Raw genomic sequence first — 25,012 nt, 5'->3', positions numbered from 1 at the left:
ATGCATTGATGGGGACAGATGGTGACAAACAGTTGAAAAACACCATCAGTAGGTGTACTTTTCTCCTTCACCTACCCTCTTTGCATTTCAGTAAAATATCCTATACAGTATTGTGTGCAATATTTTCCAGGATATTGTGTGCCGAACACACCAGTCATGTGCTTGTTTGGTAAAGAAAATATACAATGATAAAAGCTGTAATGATCTATACCCTGCAATGCGATGTAAGTGAAACTAATGACGACCTGAGTGGATGTTTAGTTTTTATGATGGATAAAGCCAAAGTACTGTGTATAATGCCAAATATATGCCCCTGGAATGTCAGCCCGCAAAAACGCACTCCATTAATACATAGCTTTCACAGCAGGTGAAACATACAGCCACAAAACAAATTAAAAAGATGCACATGTCAAACATGTCTAAATTGCTGTACTAAATGTATTGCATGCAAGCAATTGATCTATTTTCTTACAATTTAAATACATCTTGGATAATAAAACGTGGTCAGGATATCCACAAATGAAAGCAGGAAAATGGTAATACCTGCACCTTCGTACAGGAAGGTATTTGTGTCCTAAATCATAACCCTTATGTGATTTTAACTAGGATAAGACTCGTACATGGACAATAGTGTGCACGTAAACCTGTACCCATTGAAAGTTCACCATGCCAAGAAATGAAACTTGCAGATCATTAAATTATTGGACACCTAAAGGATCAATTATCTCAGTGGATGTGCCAGGCTTAGGCTAAACAAAATACTCTTCTCAATATTTTGTTTCAAAATAACTTATTTGATACAAAGAGAGCTTCATATTACCATGAACCTTTTCCTTTTTTTATTTTGTCAGGGTTACAAAGTTCAAACAGGTGACAAATTATATAGACAAAAGTGCAACACCAAATATACAGGCATAACACGAAATACGTGAAACGATGTTACGTCGGAATATGCTACAGATTTCTAGGTTTTTTTGTGGGAGTATTTTTTTAGTAAGTGTTTTCGCACATGTTTGAAAGTGTGTTGTGTCAGTGTGTCATGTATTAATATATGAATAACCGGGACCAGAAGAATATGCAGGTATTTCCGAGAAGAGAAAGAGATAGAAAAATAAATGAATAAGTAAATTCATCAATTAATAGCAAGGGGTTCAATAGCCCTGGAAGGAAGCATGAAGTCAACTTAACACAGCACTTCTAAATAATTTCACAGATAGATCCAGTTGTGTTGATGCTTCTGTATTCCTCAGCGCTTAATGGTATCAATTCTTATGAACCTATAAAACACTTTCTCACAGATTGCTTTCTGTATTGTAATTGTTGCAATAGTGGCTTATGAAAACCCTGCAGTCAGATGTGTGGCTTTAGTGGTCCACCAATAAATCTATTTGCTTTGGAATTTTGACGGGACAAATTTAGTTACCCTGATGAGAAAAAATGCCATGATCAGATTTCTAGAAGAAGGTGAGACATATTGGTGGGGAAGGAGATATTTCAATTTGGGTTCCCCTCCTTGATAAGCAGAGTATCACCTTGTCCTTTATAATGGGCTGTGAGAAATGTGATTGGACAAGCGTGGAGAAGGAGACAGAACTGTGGCGAGATGGATCTCGGCTCAGGGTAATTAATATCTGCTACAGCGTTGGCTCTGCCCGCGATGACAGACTGATGGATGCCTCTATAACATCAGCAATGTGCCTGACACTTGGGACATGATTGTAGGTGTGTTTTAGTGTTTAGTAACGAGTGGGAAGTAGGGGTGTGGGACATGAGAACATCTTTATCCTTCTCTTTCCCCTAATACACATTCATATAAATGTATCCTCATATACATAGACCATTCATTGTCCATTCATTTATAAAGTCTGCATTTTAAAATATATCTAAAAATAGGCAAGAATGCAAATAAAGAACCATACATAAAACACGTGTTACATGTAATGCATCCTGAGTGTACTCTTTATGCACACAACAAATATTCTAACACATCTATCCATTTAGGGCATACATACAGACAAACCGTTATTATTGAACTGTCCGAGTCGCAGTTATTGCGTAGGAAGTTGTATCAATATGAACATATTGGGACAGATTTGGGGTTTTTTGTAAGAATTTGTATTCTTACACTGCATACCACAATTTACGTTTTACTACCTTTGTAGTAAAGAGTGACTGCAATTTGACATGCAAGCATGTTGAGGATACTTCATCTTAAAGTGTTAGCATACGAATGAGCACAACAAAATAAATACAGAACAGGGAAATTAAATCACTACCATTCTTCCAAAATCATAATGATGGGTTAGTTGAAGTGCTGGCATCCAAAAGTATTCTTTGGCAAAAGTAGAATTCTAGCAGTAAATGTTATATTCTGACTTTCTGACCAAAAAGTCATTTATTTAAAAAAAGTTTGGTTTTATGCATGAGGATTGTGGGTACTAATAATTAAATGTAACTCTGCATATGCAAATTTGGACACCCATGCCAAATGAATGCCTATTAAGGAGTTTCTTCATTTTAAATTGAATTTAATTTATGATGGATTTTAACCGCAACCTCTTTGTTATTTAGTATTTTATATGATTGCCATCATATATGACCTCTTCATTATAGGCAAGCTTGAATTGTCAATTCAGGATTTTAGTATACTGAAGTATAAAGATCATAACCGATGGCATTGCCGATGGCAGTGATGCTTTAATTATCGATTGGCTGTTACTAATAAGCTGGCTTGACAAGTGAGGCGGCTAGGGGACCTCTGCCACTGGCAGTGATCCACCAATTTGCCACAACTTCTTAGTTCTATTGATGAGATGCCTCTGTTCCAAAGTTATTTCTCTTTAATAGCCTTTATTGAGTAAATGGCCATTAAAATCGAATTTTTAACCCAACCACATAAATATCAATTGACCATATCATGGCAGAACTATGGTCTGGCTTTCAACAACTGAATCACTTTCCCAGAGACAACACTATTGATCTTTCTGTAAGAGATAATGCTTTGGTGCACAGCCAAGACATGAGGCTTGGATACAGTGAGTCCCACTCTCCCACAAGTCACCTGCTAATTGCAGGACTGCAACAAAAAAAACAACAACAACTGACAAGAGATGACTGCTCATCAGCACAGGATTTTCTCTCCTCGAAAACACATTTTACTCTCGAAATGTTGATGGAACACATGGTGGATAATATTTTCCAAATACACTGTCATTATATTTAACAATCAACACTGCATTCATTGTATGTGTTTGGTTTTCTGTCACCCTGTTTCATTATCTCCTGGCCTCACCTTGTCAAGTTTGATGTCATTCCAGCTCTCTACCTGAGGGGATTCAGGCGACATGTGAAATGCAACATTAGGCTAAATTGAAATGCATTTTTATTTGTCTGCCCAAATACGGTGGATAACTTTGTTTAACTGGCTTCCCCACCTTATCTATTGTGCCCTAGTCAACAATATTTTTCCATTATTGGTTGAGGAGCAGCATTCTCGATTGGCAAAAAAAAATATGTTCATGCAGCAGAAAAAGGCTCATTAATGGTAGGAGTGAGTGAATGCAGGAGTCGCACCAAGTGTTTACTTCCTTTAAATTATTTCCTATGCAACTTTTGACTGAGGTCTGAAGAAACTGTAACTAATTATTGGATCTTAAATACAGATTCGGGGTTCCATATTTGTTGACAAAAAATACTTGATTTTCAGATAGAAGAGAAAGGGAAGGAAGCAATCTGAACAGAAATAGTTTATATTCAAAGAAGCCAGGACAAGTCCATCGCTCATGCACAGATAAGAGGGGGGAAAAGAAAGAAAGCACGACAGGATGTGTTCCTCTTGAACTGCTGTGAATAAGCACTGAGAAATGACCAAAAATAAAGTGAAAAAGAAAAAACTTGATGATTATGTATTGGTTATGACAAGCTACACAAAAAAAAAACACTTTCTAACTTCAAACTGTGCCATTTAAATCCCTTAGGCTTGTTGCTATTTTTTCCTTGTGCTTATTCTTTCATGGACACCTACTTTAAAACAGTATTAAACTAGAGACCAACCAGCGATGGGACGAAACCAGACACAACGACAAATCAGACCAGGGGCGTAAAGTGAGGGGGCCAATAGCCCCATCCCCACTTCCTACCCCACTAGCTCTGACCACACTCAACTTCAAACTCGACCTTCATTTTAAATCTCAACTACACACCTTTGAAGCCACAGTAGGTGTCTGCAGGACCACATTTTACCATAATGACACACTCACAAGGTGAAAACCATACCTGCTTCACTGTCTCGACAAGTACCAATACATGTCACTTATAAAGGATATTTGTGAGACAGCGTTTATGAAAGTAATGTGTCCTTATTTTTTTACCTGTTATGCCCTCCTTCATATTAAACTACTTGAAAGAGACAAAAGACACGTTTTTCCAACTGGACACCTTACCGTTTGACAGTTGCTATTTCTGGCATTTAAATCAGTTCTTGTGATTCAGAAAACATACTCTCTCTGCAAAAGCTGAAATTATATCAGAAATGCTAGTCCATACAGTGAAACTGAAAGTTTACCTGCATATCACCATTGTGACTATTTCCTCCCCTCTGCAAGGAAATAATGACTAAAGACACAACTGTTTCCCGTGGCCCTACAGTACCATCAGCTAATCTTCCTGGTTGTCTGCACCGTGGATCTATTATTTGTAATGGCAAAACAATCAGACTTTATGGCCCAGCACCACATCTACTGGAATGGGGGCAGCACGTATTTTAATACTTCAGGAATTGGCTCCACAATTTTCGCCTCCGGCTCTCCCGCTGCATGCTCAATAGGGATGTAAATGCTGCTATGATAATGGCAATAACTAGGTCCATTGGAGCTAGTGATAAACTATGAATTGAATGGATGACCCGGGGGCAGTGTACCTCGTCCCTGTGGCTCACTGATTCAGTGCGAAAGAAAGGCCTGTTTCATTATGGTGGAAACCGGTGGGTTGTGTAAAAGAAAAACCAAAGTCAGTAGATTAAAAACACGGTAGATTGGGGCAGCTTTAAAAGCCTTTATGGCCATTATGCATTTAGGGCTGTTTTCCCTTGAGTTCAAGTTCAGAGATTGATCGAATAACATGTTTGACTATCCAGTGTGGCTTCAAGGTAATGATAGAAACATCACTAAAGGTTTTTTTTTTCCCATCTATGAATGACTGGCTGGAATGAAAGCATTTCACATCCACATTGCTGCAGAGTGTCTAATCTCTCGTTCTAAAAATTTAACCTCCACCAGCTCTGCATATGTGCATGCAAAGACCTCAAATATATTACAGTATTCATGTTTGCCTCTTTCAAGTGTAAGCTTTCTCTTTCGCCATGTGGCCGCCGCTCAAACTCTTAATGTGTGATGATGTTTAGCTGTTTTATCGTATAATCCGTGTCTGAATTGTTTAACAGTTGGTGTTTACTTTATCAGGGCAGTTTAGATTGGGTTTTAAAACCACCAACACAAACAGCCAAAGAAAAAAGTAAACATAAGTAAACACTAAAAGGATTTAGCCATTTATACTTCTTTGATTCACGCCAGTGCAGTTCTGTGATGTGCAATCAAATCAGAAAAAAGCTGGATGTAAGAAAAAATAGAAAAAGGTAGCACTAAATTTCTATAGATGGGCTTACACCAAACAACCCTTCAACTATGCAGCTGAAAATTGCTGTAGTCCATGTCTTAACTCTGTAAACAACAAACAACATTAATCATATTAACATAAGTAGATTAAGGTGTTTACACTACATAGCCCGTTGCCGATAATTATCATAATTGCTTTAAAGACTGCAAGTACAATTTCAGCGCAGACAGGTCTTCCGCGATGCCCTTTTGTTTATTGTTTTCTCCTTCTAGTATAAGATCCTATTAAATGCTTTGCATACACTCCATTAAGCTGAAACACGACATGCATCTTGCAAAGTTTGGGTAAAGTTGCAGCTTTTAAAAGGTTTCTGTAATTCTGCCGGCACACAATCACACTGGGATTGTAGCACAAGCCAAAGTGGGTCCAATTAGGTTGCTTGTTTTGTTATTCACACATTGCCAGAAGTTTAAAAGTTTTAGTCTGGTCATTAAAGTACCTACACTAATGAGGTAGAACAGTGCAGCCGTTAGACAGGAAGAGAAAGCTGTTTAATAGCTTCCATTACAGACTCAGTTAGCTCACTCCATTATCCATGCGAACTCCATCCGATCTTACACCATTTATTCAAAGAGGACAAACAGGACAACAATGCAAAGCAACTCCAGGAACATTGATCTTACCCCCGCTGGAATCACGACTCTTTGACAACCGCCACAGAGGCAATTCATCTTCCAGCTATCACATTACGGTCCTATGATGTTCAACTGATCGGCAACATTTCCATTTGTCAAAGTATTTGCAGTGGGCTTACACCGCACCACACAGGGATGTTAATTACTGTAGTGCTGCAAACATGTCTCTGTACATTTGCATACTGCATGAACTTGTAAACTGCAATTAATTAAGAGCTGGGGGTGGTTATAAACAGTTGATGGTTGCTGTGTGACAGAGAGAGAGAGAGAGAGAGACAGGAATGCACATTAGGATGGAAAAACAATTTGTCTTTTTCCCATTTATTTCTAAATTTGTATGGGTTCTCAGTGGTGTTTTGGAGGGGAGACAACGTGGTCAACAATGCAACACAACAGCAGGGGTTATACAGTACACAATGCAGGACACAGAGGATTATGTTGTGGAGCCAGTTAACATTGTTGGCCGTTTGTTTTGGCCAGAATTGGACTTTTGTTCAGAATGAAACACAATGTCATTTTTTTTACATTGAAAATCTCCCACAGGCCTCTGGATGCTGGTAGAATATTTAAAATGTGTAATAAAAGTCAGAGCAAGCAGGTCTCTGGATGAAGAATTTCATCATCAGAACATACATGAAGTTATTTCCACTTCCAGAGCAGGGAATAAGCTTTATATATGATTGAAATGCATTTTAACAAAAAATAGTTTTGGACCCTTCTCTGTGAGGTCATGGACATAACATATTGGACAGACCACAACATTGGCAGAACCAAATTAGCATATCTATCCTCCACAATAGTAGGTCACTGAATATTCATTCAAATAGTGCTTATCAAATAATGTATTTCCGTTGTGCTTCCTGTTCCATGTTTAGGCCCATTGCAGGCTACAGCGATGCCAAAAATACACACATGAAAACAGTTTTTACTCATACTGCATCTAATATCAAACCGTCTCTTTGCACTCTTTTCATTTCGGACTCTCTTTCCTCTCCAGCCTTTGTCCTGAGCTGTGCATTCCCCAAAGAGCCTGCTGGTGGAGAAGTTTCCGTGACGCATCTCCACCCTGGCGGAGAAGCCTACTTTCACTGTTTCACAGGCTACAAGCTGCAAGGCCCCAAAATGCTCACCTGTCGCAATGCAACCACGCCTTACTGGAGTGGAAAGGAGCCCCTGTGTGTTGGTAAGACAGACTGGATCTTTGACAGAGACATAGTTGCTCACTAACGCTAGAAGCAGGTCAGCTCACTGAACAACGACAAACAGCCCGCAATGTAATGAGACATAAATAAATCTCAACAACTGTAGCTCCTTAATTGGGATGCTGTCCAATCTTTTGTTTGAGATTAGTTTCTTTCAGTTATATTTAATTTCATTTATTTATCGAAATGTTTTCCAAGACGCTTTGATAATAAGCCACGTTTTTCAGAATCTGACAGAAGCAGTTTCTTCAATTAAAATACGCAAATAAAATCAAACTTAAAATTAAATTGTTAGCACTCCTCTCCTTAGCATTCCTCTCAGGTGATTTTGATTAACGAAAGCTTTCACCAGGTTGTCTCCTATCGAGTCGATTAGTTACACTCCAAGGCCAAATGAGTGTGTTTGCATGTGATTAGCAGCACGGGGATCTATTCTTTGGGGACAGGGCAAAAAAAACAAAGCCATTGGACCCGGCTGCCTTAATTAGATCTGGGCTGCATGACCATCCTTCTCCTGCTGGTAAAGGCTCATCTGCCAGTTCCAGTCTTTCTCTGTGTCTGCCTGCCTGCATGCAGCTGCTCTGGACCGATAGTGTTACTGCTGCTGTTTTGCTCCTCTCTTTACAAGTCCATTGCACACAGCCACACACTCTTAGACTCAGGTGAGCCCCCTAGTGTAGTCTGGCCACAATCCACTGGATATTGATGCAATCTACGCTCAGACAGGGACTTTTCTCTGTACCCCCCCCCCCCCCACCACCACCACCACCACCATAGTTGGTGTCATTACCTTTCTCATCTAGTCCTACCCTCCAACTCTTTGTCTCCTTCCTCTTTTCTCTCACTGTCTTCTCATATAGCATCCTGTGGGGGAATGATAAAAAATGCCACCAATGGTCGTATCGTCTCTCCTGGTTTCCCTGGCAACTACAGCAACAATCTGACGTGCCACTGGGTCCTGGAGGCCCCTGAAGGCCACCGGCTCCACATTCACTTTGAGAAGGTGGCTCTGGCAGAGGATGATGACAGGTGGTGTATGCACACTGCAAAAAGAAACACAAAAATCAATTGCACGTTTGAGAGAGAGTGTGTTCAGTGTGAATGCTGTGTGTGTCTTCAGGTAATAACACCGAGCTTTAAACTCATTTACTGAATAACAGTATGCCTGTGGATAGTGGCTATAAATAACCTAAATCTTTAGGGAGCGACAGATGAATTTGAAAGGACCTTTTATCATTATAATCCTTAAACAGTGTTCTATCAAGCAAATGAAATAGAGGGACTGCAGAGGGTAGTGAGTGGTAGGAAACAGCAATTGCATTAGATTTTTCTCCAGCGACTACTGATCCACATGGCTATCGTCACACATGGCCATTCACCTCATTACCGAGCAGTGGAGAATGTTATCACAAAGTTATTACAGCCACAACTGGAACAGCGAGCAGCTCTCGGATAGCTTGGAACTTCTTTTTTATGTTTCTATTACCTTTCAAGGCTCACTTGCGTCTTTTTTAAACTGTCTTTCTTGTGTGTGTGTTTCCTTTTAGGCTGCTGATTAAGAATGGCAACAACATAGACTCTCCCCCTGTGTACGACTCCTATGAGGTCGAGTATTTGCCCAATGAGGGTGTGCTCAGTACTGGACGTTACTTGTTTATAGAGTTCACCACAGATGGGACACTGACCTCCACCGGTGCAGCAATCAGATACGAAGGCAGGTTTGATCATGCAGCTTGCAAGAGTTTTTTAATAGCAATCGGCACCTTGTCACTTGTGTCTGATGCTGTGTGTTTTTTTTTTGTTTCCACAGCTTTTGCTAAAGGCGTGTGCTATGAGCCCTTTGTCAAGTACGGCAACTTCAGCGGCAGTGACTCCACCTACAGTTTGGGTGCAGTAGTTGAGTTCTCGTGTGACCCTGGCTACACGCTGGAGCAAGGCTCTGTAGTGATCGAGTGCGTGGACGCACAAAACCCACAGTGGAATGAGACCGAGCCAGCCTGCAGGGGTTAGTCAATGGACAATCGCTGGTGTAATTGCGCGATGTGAAATTTATTCAAAAATAATGTGCTTCCACTGCAGAAGAACTTAATAGGCAGATGTGACTGACCTGAGGACCCTAAAGCTTTCCTTGTCTACTTGATCATTGCAGGAGTTAGAGAAGTCTTTTTATCCAGATATTAAAAGACCACTGGCAGTTAACCGTATCTTCATAAGCTGCTTTCCTCTGATCCACGATACATTTCCTCTTAAAATTGTAACATTGATTTACTTTGATATGTGTGCTTGCAGGGCAGAGTTTGGTCGTGCTCCGATTAAAATTCATACAATAGTTGGCCTAAGATGAACAGTACCACACTGCATCATAATAGCTACCCCTGAGCCCTTCCTTTTTCTCTCTCGCACACTCTTCCCACACACACATACGGACACGCACACACACACACACACACACACACACCTGACCCCTTACTTTGTCTCTTTGTTGCCTGCATGATCCTTTTGCCACACAGGGAAATCGAAAAGCTCTGCTTTAAAGCTAGATATAAGGAAATAAAATTTCTGCTTCTGTGGGTCACGGTCATCAAGCGGTTCAGTGGTAGTATGCAGTTTAAGAATGTCCACGTCAAGGAGGCTGTACACTCAAAATCAGATGTGCTTACTTAAGCATTAAGACCATTGGTTCCATTCTTTGAAGTCACAAAGCAGTTCATGTATCAACGTGTAGTTTTCATCACAGCGTTATCTGCACATTACAAATTGCATGTCTTGTTTTAGTTTCTCATTGTTAATTTGATTGTAACCAACATTGTCTGTGTCTTGAAATCTGTTACAATGCAGACCTTTGTTTCTCAGTATCAACCTGAGGTGTTTGTGCGTTGCAGCTGTGTGCAGCGGGGAGATCACAGACTCTGCCGGTGTGGTGCTCTCTCCTAATTGGCCTGAGGCGTATGACAAGGGGCAGGACTGCATCTGGGGTATTCATGTGGAAGAGGACAAGAGGATCATGCTCGACATTCAAGTGTAAGAGACTTCACTCAGGTGTACGACTAGAAATCACACAGGGAGGTCAGAGGAGGAGGCCAGATTGCCCTCGAGATGTCAAACACTCCATCTCCAGACACAAACACATACACGCAAAGTTTCTTTCCCCATCTTTTCTCTCACTCACACAGACGCACTATGACACGAACATGGGGAAAGTGTTTCTGTGGTTGCAGTCACTAATTAGATTTTTTTTCACAACCGCTACATTAAGAATTCTGTGTTGCTTCCAGTTCACTCTCTGACCAGATTAGCCAGTAAGCCTCCCTGCTCCCACTTCCCTGGTGTGTGTCTCAGAGTTGGCTTTGAAATGAATATGTTCTGGCAGTGAACTACTCTGAGCCACTTATACAGTACAGCCTTCCCAACTGCAATTCAACACATGCGAACAGACGTTAAAATAAAAACTGGCACACTCGTTTTTGCTTCACTTATCACTCCTCCTGGACATGCATGTCCTGTCCAAACACACCTAAAAGTTATTGCTGTTAAATGAAGTCTAAAATGATGATTGAAAAAAAAAACTATCCATGTGTGAGAATGAGAATCGACATCTTTGTCTTTCTCTTATCTAATATGCATGCATGCATCCATTTGCCGTCCTTGTGATCCCAACAATATCTCCACGAACATGCATCCTGTAGGAAGCACAAGAACGACAACATAAGTGATTTGTGCTTTATTGCCTGAAGCACTTGCACACTATAGGGCACAGAGAGGTTAAAATGAAAACAGCGGGAATACTTCCTGAGGTCTAAAAAAAAAAAGAAGAGAGTCGCTGATAAATCACAACTAAAGCAATTGTTAACTCTTTGGTCATTGTGGTATCAATGCATGCAATGCATTTGCATCATTCAATTTTTATGTTTGGGTTTCCATATTAATAATGAATTAGTTTAGTCACAGCTAATGAAATTGCAAGGTTTGCAAGCTGTGCAAGCAATCCACCACAATGGTAGACCACCCAAAACATATTTGTGCATTGGATTATCTTTTTGAAGTATTCTAAAAACCACTGCTGACGACACTGGGAAAGTATTTCCCGTCCATTTCAATTGGGTCAGAATTTGGGCAGAAGCTACACCACCCTCAGTGATCAGAGTGAAGCGGTCTAAGTCCTTAACCATTATTGTTCTTAAATTTGGCTTTCTTTACTCATGCCAGTATCATCCTGTATGTACCACTGGCAAATGTCTTTCATCGAAGACATTAAGAATCATGTGGATCTGATCATTTCAACAAATAGACATTGGGATAACATTAAATGCACCATACAGACAACTGATTATAATCAGAGAACTTTGTATTGCATGACAATATTCAGTCACAGTCAACAGACGAAGTGTGGATGGTTTTTGTACGGGCTCAGGTTGAAAGCTGCTGCATGGTTACAATCCACATAATGCCCCAAACATTATCTCTCGGTTTACAGGAACTGAGATATGAGCCATCACTCAAATATGATCCACAGATCAAAAAAGGGAATAATAGCATTGGAGGATACCAATAATACACAACGTCTAAATACCACAAAGGAAAGTTTATGTGACCCTGCTTGCCTCCCTGTTCTTTAGTTGGAAATTTAGATTTATGATTAATCTCTGAAAGTCAACAAGTTCATCTCAGCTTAAAAAGATCAGAGAGATCCCCCCCCTCCCCCATGCAGAAGTAAACACATTTGATTTGAGGTAAACTGATTGTCATTCAGAGATCTCTTTTTTTAAATTGCCCCAGCCTTATATTTGTTTTAATCCGAGCCGCATGAGGCCGCTCGGTGCAAATTAATGGTGCTGTGGCCAGCTTTAGTTTATCTCAAGTCATGCATGGCCTTCATGGCGGTAGGAACCCACAGCTGTCTGATCTTTACGGACCCTCCCATTACCCTCATGTCCGATCCGCTCATCTTGAGAATAGCATTCTTAAAGGCTAGGTCAACGTGAACTTTGTGCGTTTTTGTGCAGGCGCAATGTGTGTTTAAGTGACAAAAGGCTCCTGTGGATGAGAGCTGTCTCATTATAAGGGTGGGCACACACTTTCCCACATTAATGAGAATGTTTTCCGTTTTATCATTCATCGCTGTGCCTGTGCTGGCAATTACAGCGGAGCAGTGTGCATAATGAGGACTGATTAATTAATTTAGGCCAAACAGGAGGGCTGGCTCTTTGCTAATTAGCATGGAGCATGGCTCGAGCAAGAGCCGTAGACAAGAGGTTACAGCTGATATCCTCACCTGTGGAACACAACAAGGTAAAAATGATTCCCGTGTGGATTTTAGAATTCAGAGGGCATTGTATCTAGAAATGTGTTACACGGTTCACCACACTGAGGAAAGTCTGTTTTACAGTGGTAATATTTTTGACAGTTTACTGAGCAGGATCAGAGACAATTTAATGGGACACACTGGGTTTATAGAGTCCTCTTGTGGAGATTATGAGCATTACCATTGCCAACTGCAAGTATAATTATGCTAGGGATATTAATGGTCATTTTTATTTTAAAAGAGAACCTTTTTTTCCGCAGAGCAGAACAAATCAAATGTCAAATACGTGTAGGAATAAATGTAGAAAGCAATTTCCATTCTGTTAGAGTTAGTGGATATTTGCTGGGTTCTTCAGTCTCGACAGGTCAGTGAAGGTGACAGAATGCCTGGAGGCTTGTACAAAACACAGCTGTCATCCCCTCATCTGCTGAATTGAGCTGGTGCCATTGGCATGCAGTTTTTTAGAAATTCTCTAAAAAAAGTCAATTTTCAAAAACAGACCCCTGGAACTTTGTAAACACCCAAGTCACGTCGATGAAGGAGACTTTTAAATCGGATAGGACAACTCTAAAGTATTGCCATTACGCATTAGTCTTACACTCTTACAGACATCATTTTGACTTCACTTTGACTAATAATAGCTCCAGTCTCACATTAGCTTTTGTCATTAAGGAGTTGTCCAATCAAAGACCAGGACAAGACTCGAGACTCGAGAATACATCTGACCAGTCAGATGTATTCTCACCTGACTGGTTGCTTACTTTCTGTTCTTATTTATAGCAACATACAGCGGTAAAGTGACTGTCACCAAAGCTGAACTTCAATGTCTTTGTCTTCAAGAATAAAACAATAAATTATACAAAAATTAAATAAATGCAGCAGTCAGAAATGCAGTACCCTGATGGTAATCTGATAAATATTAATGTTAGTTTAAAATGGAAGGAAAATATTAACTGAGGAAAATTGAGTAAAACTATTTATTTATCAGTTTACAACATAGCACAGGGCGTGACTACTTTCCTGTCCGGAGGGGAAACCTTTAGAGGAGTAGGGTGGGACGACATTAAGGTGGAGTGATGGCCAGGTTTCTACATAGAGGGCAGCTGAAAGGCTTGTAGTGACTCACCCACAGAGTGCTCTTTAAGTGTGGACTGTAGGCACTTTGCCATTCTTTTGTGTTGTCGCCAGGATTTCAAAAGTAACTCAAGCAGACAGTGGGAAAATTCAAAACCAAGGTTGACTGCAGCATTGTTTATGAGTTCGAGCAACTAGGTTTTGTATGTTAAAATGACTACTGCAGATGTATGTTTGCCAAAGAAGGAGATCCGTCTGGTTATTAGATTTCATCGAGTGCAAAAACGTGTTTGTGGTATACAGTTGTAAGGAAAAGGAGGAATGCGCTCAATCACCATACCAGATCAGTGAAACTAGCTAAAGAATACAGGTTGTAGCGCTGATAAGATACACCTTTGTGAGGGAAAGTAGAGTGCATTCGAGTAAAAGTAGAGAAGGAATAGAGCCATGTGAAAACTCTCTGGAAAATGGCTAAACCTGTGCAGTATTTACAGCAAAAAAAGGTGCAGTATTTTTGTGTCGAGTTTGATGAAATACAGACTTGAGACTGGACGTAATCACACGGTTTGAGATTGCCAACTGACAGTTCCACATCCCTCCTTCTAGGGTAGTCTAGATGCAGGGACACCTACGGGAGATAAGGTGAAATACAGTGAAATGATAAGGTGGAGAGACTTGTTGACATGAGCAGCAGGTGGACGACAGAGCTTGAATAGAAGTGAACTGTGAGATGTGAAGATCGAAAAAGATGCAAAACAATTTGGCGGTTGTGTTGCTCTGTCAACTACACCCATGTTTTATTTTATTTTATCGTGGCACCACTACTCCTGATAATGCCATGCATCTCATCCGTGGAGTATGCCTCAAAAAACGTTTAACAAAGACTGTAGGAGTGTGAAAACAGCATTAGTTTATTTTTTTATTTAGTTATTTTTTTACACACGTCATTTTTATAATAAATGACATGTATAATAATTTCTAAAAACACAAATTGTGCTATTAGAAACAAACTGTTCTCATGGCGGTTTGGAAATGGAGACTGGCATTGTCATTCCTGTCACTTTCACCACAGCCGCTGATTGTTGGAGAACATGGAGGTGTAAATTGTCCCCATAGCTGTCCAACTAACCAGGGGGAGTACCTTGTCACTCAGCACCTCATTTCACCGCCATTCATGCAGCTGGCATCTATTATGTGTGTCTGTCAGGAGAAGCTGAAATCCAGTTTTGGCTTTGACTTTTTTTTTTTTTTTTTCAGCACCAGCACATTGCACAAGCACACAGAGGAATCCAGTCATTCCGGTTATGTTTTTGAGTCATATTTGCTTCCAGGATCTTGCAATCCTCAACAGTAGGGCGATGAATATTCACTTTGTGGGTCTAATTTCATGAATTGTTAGTTAACGCTTATAGTCAACATTAATATGCATGATTTGTTCCTAGTCTGGGTGAATGAAACTGAAGTGGGTGTAATTTGTTTGCACACTTGTTTCTACTCAGCGGTAATGTAGAAAGTCTGTGTGGGAGGTTGTGAAGAAGAGATTGAGGAGAGGTAAACATACTCGGGTCATTTGTTTTATTCTATCATAAAACGGTGTCAATCACAGAGGAAGCAGCCCCGTCAAAGGCTTCTAATAATATTAGAAGTTAAGTTTAGCCTGTGCTTTGCATATTAAATCTCATGTATATTGGTTTAGTCCCAGGGGCTCTAAGGCTCAAAAAGAGCCTCAATCTCAACTCAAGCTTTTCATTTTAAGTCTGTGCAACAATGTGTCAGCACAAGGTGCCCACTTGAAGTAAAAGAGAAGATACCAAAACAAGTTAAATGAATGACATGTATAGTGTGTCCGACAGGTGATTCAAATCAGTGAGCTCACAGGGCAATTAACCTGAACATAGAAACAGAGATCTTAGACAAGTCATTCATTGGGCAAGAAAGTCAACACAAAAACAAAATGTTGTTATCTCTTCCTAAATCCCTCATCCAATTGCTACCAAATTCTCTGTGGATCTTTATTGGACCAAGCTTAGCAAAATATATCAAAAACTCTTTGATGTCTTCGTTAGTTATAAATATATTTACCAATTAACTTCAAAAAGGCGAAGCTAAGCACCTAAATTACATTACATTACATTACAGTCATTTAGCAGACGCTTTTATCCAAAGCGACTTACAATCAGTAGTATATTACATATCATTCACCCATTCACACACTGAGGACTAAATAGACCAAACAACAAAACAACACAACAACCACTGTGCCAATCTTCACTAAACTTGCAGGATATGTCCACATAAGTACCTGAAATGTACCCTGAAAGTTTCATTCAAATCAACTAAAAAGGGGCGCAACAAGTACAAAAAAGTGGGCGTGGCATAACACAAATCAGTCCAATCATTACAAAACTTGCAGGATATGTTTTATAACAATGTTTAACCACGGGTATAAAACTATTTTGTAATCACTCAGTAGGGGGCGCAACCACTTCCAAATATGTGCATAGGCCTGGTGCAAATTTCGCCCTAAATCAATGACAGGTTGTCCAAACATTACCAAATTTGCTGGATATTTTTCATTAAGCTGTTGAAACATGTCCCCAAAATGCTTCCCCCGAGAAATATCTGTGCAATTATTAAAAAGCCGTATACAGTGCCATGATGAAACAAGTGTGTGATTGGTCCCACTCCTACTTTAGACAGAATTAAACCAGCTGAAGTGACTATACTCAGCTTTGTGGTGCCTGAAACCCGCTTACTACTGCCTGCTGCTTTGATTTTAGCATCTGAGCTCCTTCCTTCTGTTAAGCGAAAAAGAGTTTCAGCCTGGAATGACCGCTTGCGGCTATATTTTCTTGCTGCGAATTGAACATTTATATTCCTACATTGATTTAAAGGATATTTAGAACAACTTGTTTCTTTTTGTTTATTTAAACTTAAATACTGCACTGTGTGTTACTGGGATGTATTTTTGTGTTCTTTTTCTGACTTTTTGCTTAAATTTAAATGTATGCATTGCATTCATGTTTTCTTTAATATCTGTCTACTTTCTACAGATTTTAACTCCATTAAAATATTTTCTATTTTGAGGTTGGCTGGTTACTAGGATGAAGACATTTGAAGTATTTTCTTTGACCGTTCTATGGACTCTATTTCTATGTTCCTGTTGATTGCCCTGTGATCCTACTGATTTGAGTCACCTGTCTGCCTCTCAGTCTCTCAGGTTCTGTGTGATAAGAATTTTTTTTTTATTCCCAACAAGGGAACCTAAGCTAGAAGTGCATTTTCGTGCAGTTAAATGATCTGAGAACAGAAACGTAAACCACATTTATTTATGTAGTAAATACTTTGACTTGGTTTTATCAGTGATGAATCAACGATAAAGAGAGATAAAGCCAGGGTAATAGACAAGGACACATGATTTGAGAACAAAGTGTGATCACAGAGGAGCGAGAAATAGGAGTTTCAGGCATTGCAACTTGCGATTTGCATTGATGCAAAAAAATTGTGAAAAAGGAACAGAGAAAAGCTGTGGGGATTGTTATCTGTTACAATTTTTGGAAAACACCGCTTTCCTGAAAAAACAGTTTGATCGCTTGCTGGATCACTCGCAACAAACAGAGCTTGAGAGCTAAATGCAGTGGGCGGGTGATTCATTGCTACAAAAACAGGACTCCTACCTATGACGTGCATGAATAATGGCACTGTGCCATTAATACTTTTAAGTTCTTTCAGCACCGATTGGGAATGTAACACAAAACAACCATACAGACAATCTGTAGTTAGTTAGTTTGACTCCCGCCTTAAGGCACACAAAGAGCAACTAGTCCCCCCTTTTTTATATATATCAGCAGGGGACTATACCTTTGAATAAATGTCAGGCTTTGCTGATGTTCCATAAAAGGGGCAAGGACATGTGAATCTCCAAAGGGAAAAGGTTAATGTATTCTTAAGTTAATGACAGCAGATATTCTGTCCAACTGTGGCTCAGCTGCCTCATATTCAATTTTATATGAGCATCATAGCTAACATTTAGATGTTGAGATTGTTTTTTTTTCGGATTATTATTTACTTATCCAAGGCCTTTAGTCTTCATTATGTTTCTATAATCCTGCTTGTCATGCATTGCATCTTTTTTTTGTTGTGAGCAAAAGGATGATATTTTATTATGCTCATATATTTGCAGATATGCACTTCAGTACATATTCATGAGACCAATGTGGGGGACGATGAGACATACATCATGAATTATTTAGTGTTTACTTCACATCAGATCCATCCAATATAAACAGAATTAATATTTCTCAAGTACTGCTGACATCGCCTTATGCCATCAGCAATGCTTTCATCAGCTGTAGAAGATAGCAGTCACTTAACGGTTTATAGCTTTGTGCAAAAGGCAGAGCAAATGTGCCACGTAACCACAGACATGGAGCATTGTGTATGAAATCCTTCATTTATGAAATTAGTGAGACATTTATCCACTTTTTTATGTATCTTCTAGTCTCCACCTTGGTAAGAATGATCTGCTGACCTTCTATGATGGTGATGACCTGACGGCTAACATCCTGGGCCAATACAGTGGCACACGGCCACACTTCAAGCTCTACACCTCCATGGCTGATGTCACTATTCAATTTCAGTCCGATCCTGCCACCAACATTTATGGATACAACAACGGCTTTGTTGTCCACTTCTTTGGTAAGACTGAGTTTTACTTATTTGGTTAGCAAGGATTTTCCATAAATTTAAAAAAAAAATCAAATAACATTGTTTCTTCTCTGTTTAGCTGCAGTCCATAGATTTATCTTGGAATTAGATCAATGATATGCTTTTGGTGTATATTTGCATTGCAAGACAAACAAGAAAATAAAGAAATAGTACAAAGCGTGCAATGTTACCTATACCCTAGCAGGTTACCAATTACAAAAAAGAAATCTATTTGTTTCTCTGTCTCTTTGCCTCTTTCTCTTGATGTGCCTCTGTCTGTCTTGTGGCTTGTCCCAGGTGCAGACGATAAGATAACAACAAACACAGACCCAAAATAATAGGGTGCACTTCAACATCAGCTGTTTTTGCCCAGTGCTTTGTTTTCTTGGCCCTCTACGCTGCAGTTAGGGAGGGGACGATTGACTGCTGCCAAACAACATGCTGTGTTCCTCCCAGCAAACATCACAAGCCTCTATTTACATTGTCCTCCCAAGCTGCTGCTGTTTAATGCACACAGAACTGACAATCTTGCAGTCCTGTTCAATACCTACCGGGGAGGTTATTATGTATCAATGCAAGGATTTGTTCAAGGAACATCACTATGTGTCCTTTTACAATACCAAATAAGGAATGAACATTACACAAGAACATATACCAATAATTTCTATACCCCCGGTACCATTGTCTTTCCTCAATGTATCTACATAAATAGGTAGGGTTTCTGTAAAAGTCCCAGTCTGTCTCTCCTCTCTTTTAACAATACAACTGCTCCATCGCCAACAGAGGTGCCAAGGAACGACACCTGCTCTGAGCTGCCGGAGATCACGAACGGCTGGAAGAGCACGTCCCACCCTGACCTAATCCACGGCACCGTCATCACCTACCAGTGCTACCCTGGATATGAGCTGGTGGGCTCTGAGATCCTCATGTGCCAATGGGATCTCACTTGGAGCGGCGATGTGCCGAGATGTCAGGAAGGTGAGAGGATGCACACAAATCCTGGGGTTTTGTCCATTTGTTCAGCAGAATACAGAATACATAACGTAATAAAACTTAAATTGTACTGGTTAAGTCTACATGTCCCGCAGACATCTATAAATCTGAAATTGATCTCAAAATGGTCACAAATGTGTAACAAATGTTGCAAATGAAAAATAAGATTTAGAAATGCATATAATCATTTTTGCTTAATTTAGGTCCCAATCTACACACAAATACCAAGCAATTTGAACACATAAAACAATGCACACATCAAAACCTGAACCAATATTGATAATATTAAGTTGTTATTGTGTTAATGGCATGTTATTTTACACATACGTGCCCCCACAACATAATGAGCTGCTAGTGGAAAACATCTAAGCCTGCTCATTTCTAAATATATTGACATCAAACCACTTCTCATATGTCTGACATCTTCCCACAACTGTCACAGCTGCTAGATTGGAGTAAAAGTCCATTATGAATCCCTTGGCATCATTATCGGTGACCTACCATAAATATGCACATGTCAAGGTTGCAATTTCAAAAGCTTTACCAACCCCCTTGCATGTGCATTCATTTTTAATTCCAATGAGAGATTATGGGGTGGGAAATAAAGAATGCATAACACTGTGGAAAGCAGTGTCTTCAATTTCAATCTGATGGCACTAAAGACCATTCCCCCTCTGAATGTTCTCTTGAATGTGAGCATATTGAGGTTCCATAGACAATAAGCTGCTCATGAGTTCAGCAAATTTATCCATGAAACCTTTGTTACAAGTTCAGTATGTGTTCCTTTTTGAATGACAATGCAATCTGGATTGACAGTCCCCTTGAGTAGACAGCAGCTGCTCTCCTGGCAAGGCTCCTCGTTAAGACAGATTGGTCTCAGCTGGGTTGGACGAGGTTTAAAACAACCTGCCACACCCAACTTCTGTCTTCTTTCTTTCAGTCTGTGTGTTGCTTCCAGAGGGTGAACACCTTCAGTTCACCCTGTTTCTAACGACTTTAATAACCAGTATTTGGTCCCTCCTGTTTTAGCTCCTTTTTTTTGGGAAGCTTACTTTTAGTTTTGGTGGGCATCCATTGGTGTCTTTTTAAGTCCCTTTATACTGCAAAGCAGTGTTTGTGAGCAGCCATTGGATGTCAGAACCCCTTTTAGTTTAGCTATTTGGTTTTGCATTTATTTATTTTTACTGACATTTTTTCAGCCATCCTAGTGTAATGGAATGTAACACCTTCATTTTGATACTTACAGTGTTCTTGTTAAGTAACATTTTATGTGGGTGCAATTATTATACTGAATATTACAAATGGCCCACACGCAAAATTAGAGCAAACGTCACAGAAAGTGAGACGAGAGGCAGGAAAATCCATTTGCAGCAGGGTTGTAGTGGCTCTGCTATTCATAATAATCTCATGATGTTTGATCCACTTCCATCCAGTATGGCACAATATCTTTTAACAAAGCACATTGGTTCATAGCTATCATTTATTTGTTGAGGAATAGAAATATGCCCATCCACACAATATAAGTGATCACTTACAAAAAACATGTAAACCATGACCAGTTCACTCAGCAGATTACTTATTGGAGGTTTTGAAATTGCACCTGAAAAGGCACCATCAACGATCTATGAACTGCTTCCCTGTTGTTAAACACCCCTTGAAGAAATGTCCTAGTGGGACCGAGATCACTGAAGCCCAGACTAGTCTCCTTGAGTGCTCTCTTGGGTAGGGAGCTGGTGATTGATGGAAACAGATGTGGTTCATGGTTTTTATATTGAAACACTAAGCGATCAAACCCATGTTCTATGGATATGGTTTTGAAGCTGTAAAAAGGTTAACATACAATCTGCCTTAATGGTCAAATAAGGACACAGTCGTTTCCTGCTGTGATGTGTAACATGATATTTAAAAAACATAGTAGAGGGAGGGTTGTGTCCCACAATGAATTAAGACATGCATAGAAAATCATCGGAAATATATTATTTATTAAATTGTACAACCCAAAGCCCAGATGATTTGAAACAACGGCAAGCAAACTGGAAATACAAGAAATAGTCAGGAATAGATTATGAATCTGAGGGACCCTGGGTGAATCATATTTTTCTCTCAAGTCATTCAGAGCTTTTTTTGGAGGGGAGCTCAAAGAGACAGGCACTAAAATAGAGTGTTAAAATAGAGAGTGAATACAGATATATTCAGACGGACCTTATGAGAAGAGTAAAGGTCTTCTAACATCAATGCATGTCACCATGCACATGCAGGTGAAACGCAAAATAGTGAAAAAAAGCATAAACCTTAAAATGAGCATGATGTGTCCTTAAACACATGATCACTAACTTGGATAAGGAGGGAGATGCAATCAGTGGACTTTAATTGACTTCCAGTTGTGAGCTCCTAGAAACCTGTGGGGGAAAAAAATAAAGTTACAAATATCAATAGGAATCATCTACTGGTATCAAAGTCATATGCAGTTACAGTCGTTATCCATCTGCACTCAATCCTTAAATGCTTTAAGACTGTAGGCGGTTGAAGAATATGAACAGCAAAGGTCACTGTATTATGCGACTTATTTTTTCAATAAATTGGCACGAAAGGAGAAATAACTGATGGCCAATTATTTCCATGGTCAAATGACCAACTGGGCCCAAATAGACCCTTCAAATTCAGAGCCAATGAGTTCTCAAACCGTGCATGGAGATACTCAGATGTAACTAAGGAAGGGGAGCCAAATCCGATTGGCTTGTTGAATCACATGTTTTCCGGATCTAAGCAGCCCACAATGAAACTGACTGGAATTGACTCATTTCAAAGTTTGTGGGTTGGTGTGGACTCCAGACACCCACATTTATGTGCAAAAGCCCTGACAAAGTGAATATCACATGGTATGAACTCTTCAATGATGCAGTGCATAATGTCAAACTTAATTCAGTATTGTTGATTTCAATACATTTATTGATAATACTGCATTTCTCTGAAAGGGATACTTTTACCTTTTGCATAGGTTCTAGTGAGAAACGCTAAAAAAAACGAAATGTAACAACAAAAAAAGTTGGAAAAGATCTGACAACTACTGGATGAAAATTGATACAATGAAAATAATGAGAGGCGTTTTGGATAGTGGTGTGACACATTTTTTTTGACAAACCAATGGCTGTAAAAGTTGTGAGAGTAGGTCCAAGACATAAGTTGTTGTTTGACTTTTTTTTTTGTTACACTTCTACTACTACTACCACCAATGATAACAAATAATCATCATTTGTTTTTGCGATTCATCAGTTATGACATGCCAGGACCCGGGAAATGTGGAGCACAGTCACAAGGTGATCGCTGGCAACCGTTTCACTGTTGGATCGACAGTGCAGTTTATCTGTAATAAAGGCTACATCCTGTCTGGCAACAGCCTCCTCACCTGCTACAACCGAGATTCAGCCACACCCAAATGGAACGAGAGGCTGCCCAAGTGCGCCCGTAAGTCACATGAGCCAGAAATACACAGAGGCATGGAAGCAAACATACTCAACACTCACCCGCACTGTTTAAGTGCTTTGAATAAAGGATTTAAACATGTTCCTGTTAATTGTGTTGCACTTACGTTTCTTTGGTGACAAATCAGAACTAACCCACCTATAATGAATTGTGTATTCAACAAAATAAATTGTCAGTCTTGCCTTTCATGACTCGGTTGATGTGCATGTTGCCTTCATGTGTTCATATGAGTCAGTGTTTCTACAGTTACGATGCACTGCAATATTTTGTGACGTAAGATATTCCTGCCTCTCAGCTGAAAAGTACGAGCCATGCAGGAACCCTGGCGCCGCCTCCACCAGTGTGCAGAGCTCTGAGAAGGCATTCTACCAAGCCGGAGAGATGCTTAGCTTCTCCTGCCACTCAGGCTACGATCTGCAGGGTGATGCCACCATCTACTGCATCCCCGGACACCCGTCACAGTGGAATAGCACTCCACCTGCCTGCAAAGGTAAACCATGCACTCTGTGTTGCAAACCTTTTTGGATTTTACAATTGTCACATATATGACCTAGACCATGTTAAGTGCACAATTTGTATTGCTGTTGTGAATTTAAGGACTTACTTTGTATGTTAGTGTACCAATATGCACTGTGCTTTGTGTTGCACAGCTCATGGTGCAAATACTGACTCAAATGCTATTCTGTCTTTGTAGCATCCTCAACCCAATATGTGAATGAACGCAGGCTAGATGGTGAGTCATGTTTCGAAACATTGTAGGATAATTATACTGGATTCTATTGTGGCCGGAGGCATTATGTTTTCAGATTCTCCAGTCAAGGTCACTGTGACCTCACATCCGACCCATTCTCAAGCAATATCTTACTAACACCTTGAGGGAATTTCTTCATATTTGGTAAAAACATTGCATGTTTCACAGAAATAATTACTGCTTTATGGTTTTTTTTCCCTGCGTCTAGTTGTAAATATGGATTATAGCTTGGAGGGAACCAATATTGCCCTTGCAGTTTTTATTCCGACTGCAATCATCTTGGTGGTTGTTCTCGGGATTTATGTCTACTTTGCAAAGTAAGTAGTGACTTTAATTTATTTCTTTTTTTATTTGAAATCAAGTGAGCCTTCACTGGATGTTCCCTGTTTCTCTACTCCTAACTTAGACTCCAAGGGAAGACCATCAGAATGCCAACATCCTCGCCACCGTACGACAACATGACAGAAGAGTCAGCTTTTGACGACCCTATATACGAGAGCGGAGTAAGTACAGATGTCATGAGCATTCAAGACGTGGATTCCCAGAACACCAGTGTTCTGTCCTGATCCTCTCCCATCTGGCTGTCATCCTGTCGTCATCCCATGGTTCACCAGCAAGTGGCGCCCTCCACCTCGTCTATCATCACCATGTCAATCATCAACAAGAGCAAGCCACATAGCTGATGATGTTTCTGCTAAAAATAGATAGCAAGGACATCTTTCCTCACCTCACTCAGTGATCATTTTTCATCTTGGATTTCTGTACTTCATCTGTGTAAGACTTGCAGTACATCATTCACATTGTGGTACGTCATCTCCTACCCCTGTCATATAAATGTATTATGTTGTATGCTGCAATCACACCAGGTGTGTAAATGCACATTTGCAAGTCTGCACAAATGAGACTTTGGTTTATTTAAAAAAGCATATTACAGTATACCAAATGACCACATGTTTCTATGTAAATAGTTAATATATGGATGTAAGTTGTCTCTTGTTCTTTATTATTTTCCATATACTGTTCTCAAGTGCATCCTTTTTTCCCTCCTCCCTCAGCACTGGCAGTCTCATTCTAGATACTAACTGTCAGTTTATCCACTTTGGCTACACCGCTGATGAACTATGAGGTGAGATCTCCTCCTGCTGCTGAGAACACATATCACCATCACCTGACCCTTTTGATTTGACTTTGC

At 39.9% G+C, this 25,012-nt stretch overlaps 1 protein-coding gene across 1 annotated transcript in view; it reads left to right on the top strand.

Annotated features, from left to right (window-relative positions):
* LOC129113936 (seizure protein 6 homolog) overlaps positions 1-24,437 on the top strand; it is an 84,843-nt gene extending 60,406 nt beyond the window's left edge. Inside the window, exons 5-16 of the mRNA XM_054626421.1 lie at positions 7,306-7,491; positions 8,371-8,539; positions 9,058-9,224; positions 9,321-9,515; positions 10,393-10,531; positions 18,388-18,584; positions 19,377-19,571; positions 22,860-23,051; positions 23,365-23,559; positions 23,764-23,802; positions 24,029-24,137; positions 24,227-24,437. Of these exons, the coding sequence (XP_054482396.1) occupies positions 7,306-7,491; positions 8,371-8,539; positions 9,058-9,224; positions 9,321-9,515; positions 10,393-10,531; positions 18,388-18,584; positions 19,377-19,571; positions 22,860-23,051; positions 23,365-23,559; positions 23,764-23,802; positions 24,029-24,137; positions 24,227-24,386 (1,943 nt within the window). The 3' untranslated portion in view covers positions 24,387-24,437. The remainder of the gene's footprint in view (positions 1-7,305; positions 7,492-8,370; positions 8,540-9,057; positions 9,225-9,320; positions 9,516-10,392; positions 10,532-18,387; positions 18,585-19,376; positions 19,572-22,859; positions 23,052-23,364; positions 23,560-23,763; positions 23,803-24,028; positions 24,138-24,226) is intronic.
* Positions 24,438-25,012: the final 575 nt, after the last annotated feature.

The sequence above is a fragment of the Anoplopoma fimbria genome, chromosome 24, assembly GCF_027596085.1.
Source record: "Anoplopoma fimbria isolate UVic2021 breed Golden Eagle Sablefish chromosome 24, Afim_UVic_2022, whole genome shotgun sequence".
NCBI classification, from domain to species: Eukaryota; Metazoa; Chordata; class Actinopteri; order Perciformes; family Anoplopomatidae; genus Anoplopoma; species Anoplopoma fimbria.
This window is presented reverse-complemented; position numbering and strand designations above follow the sequence as displayed.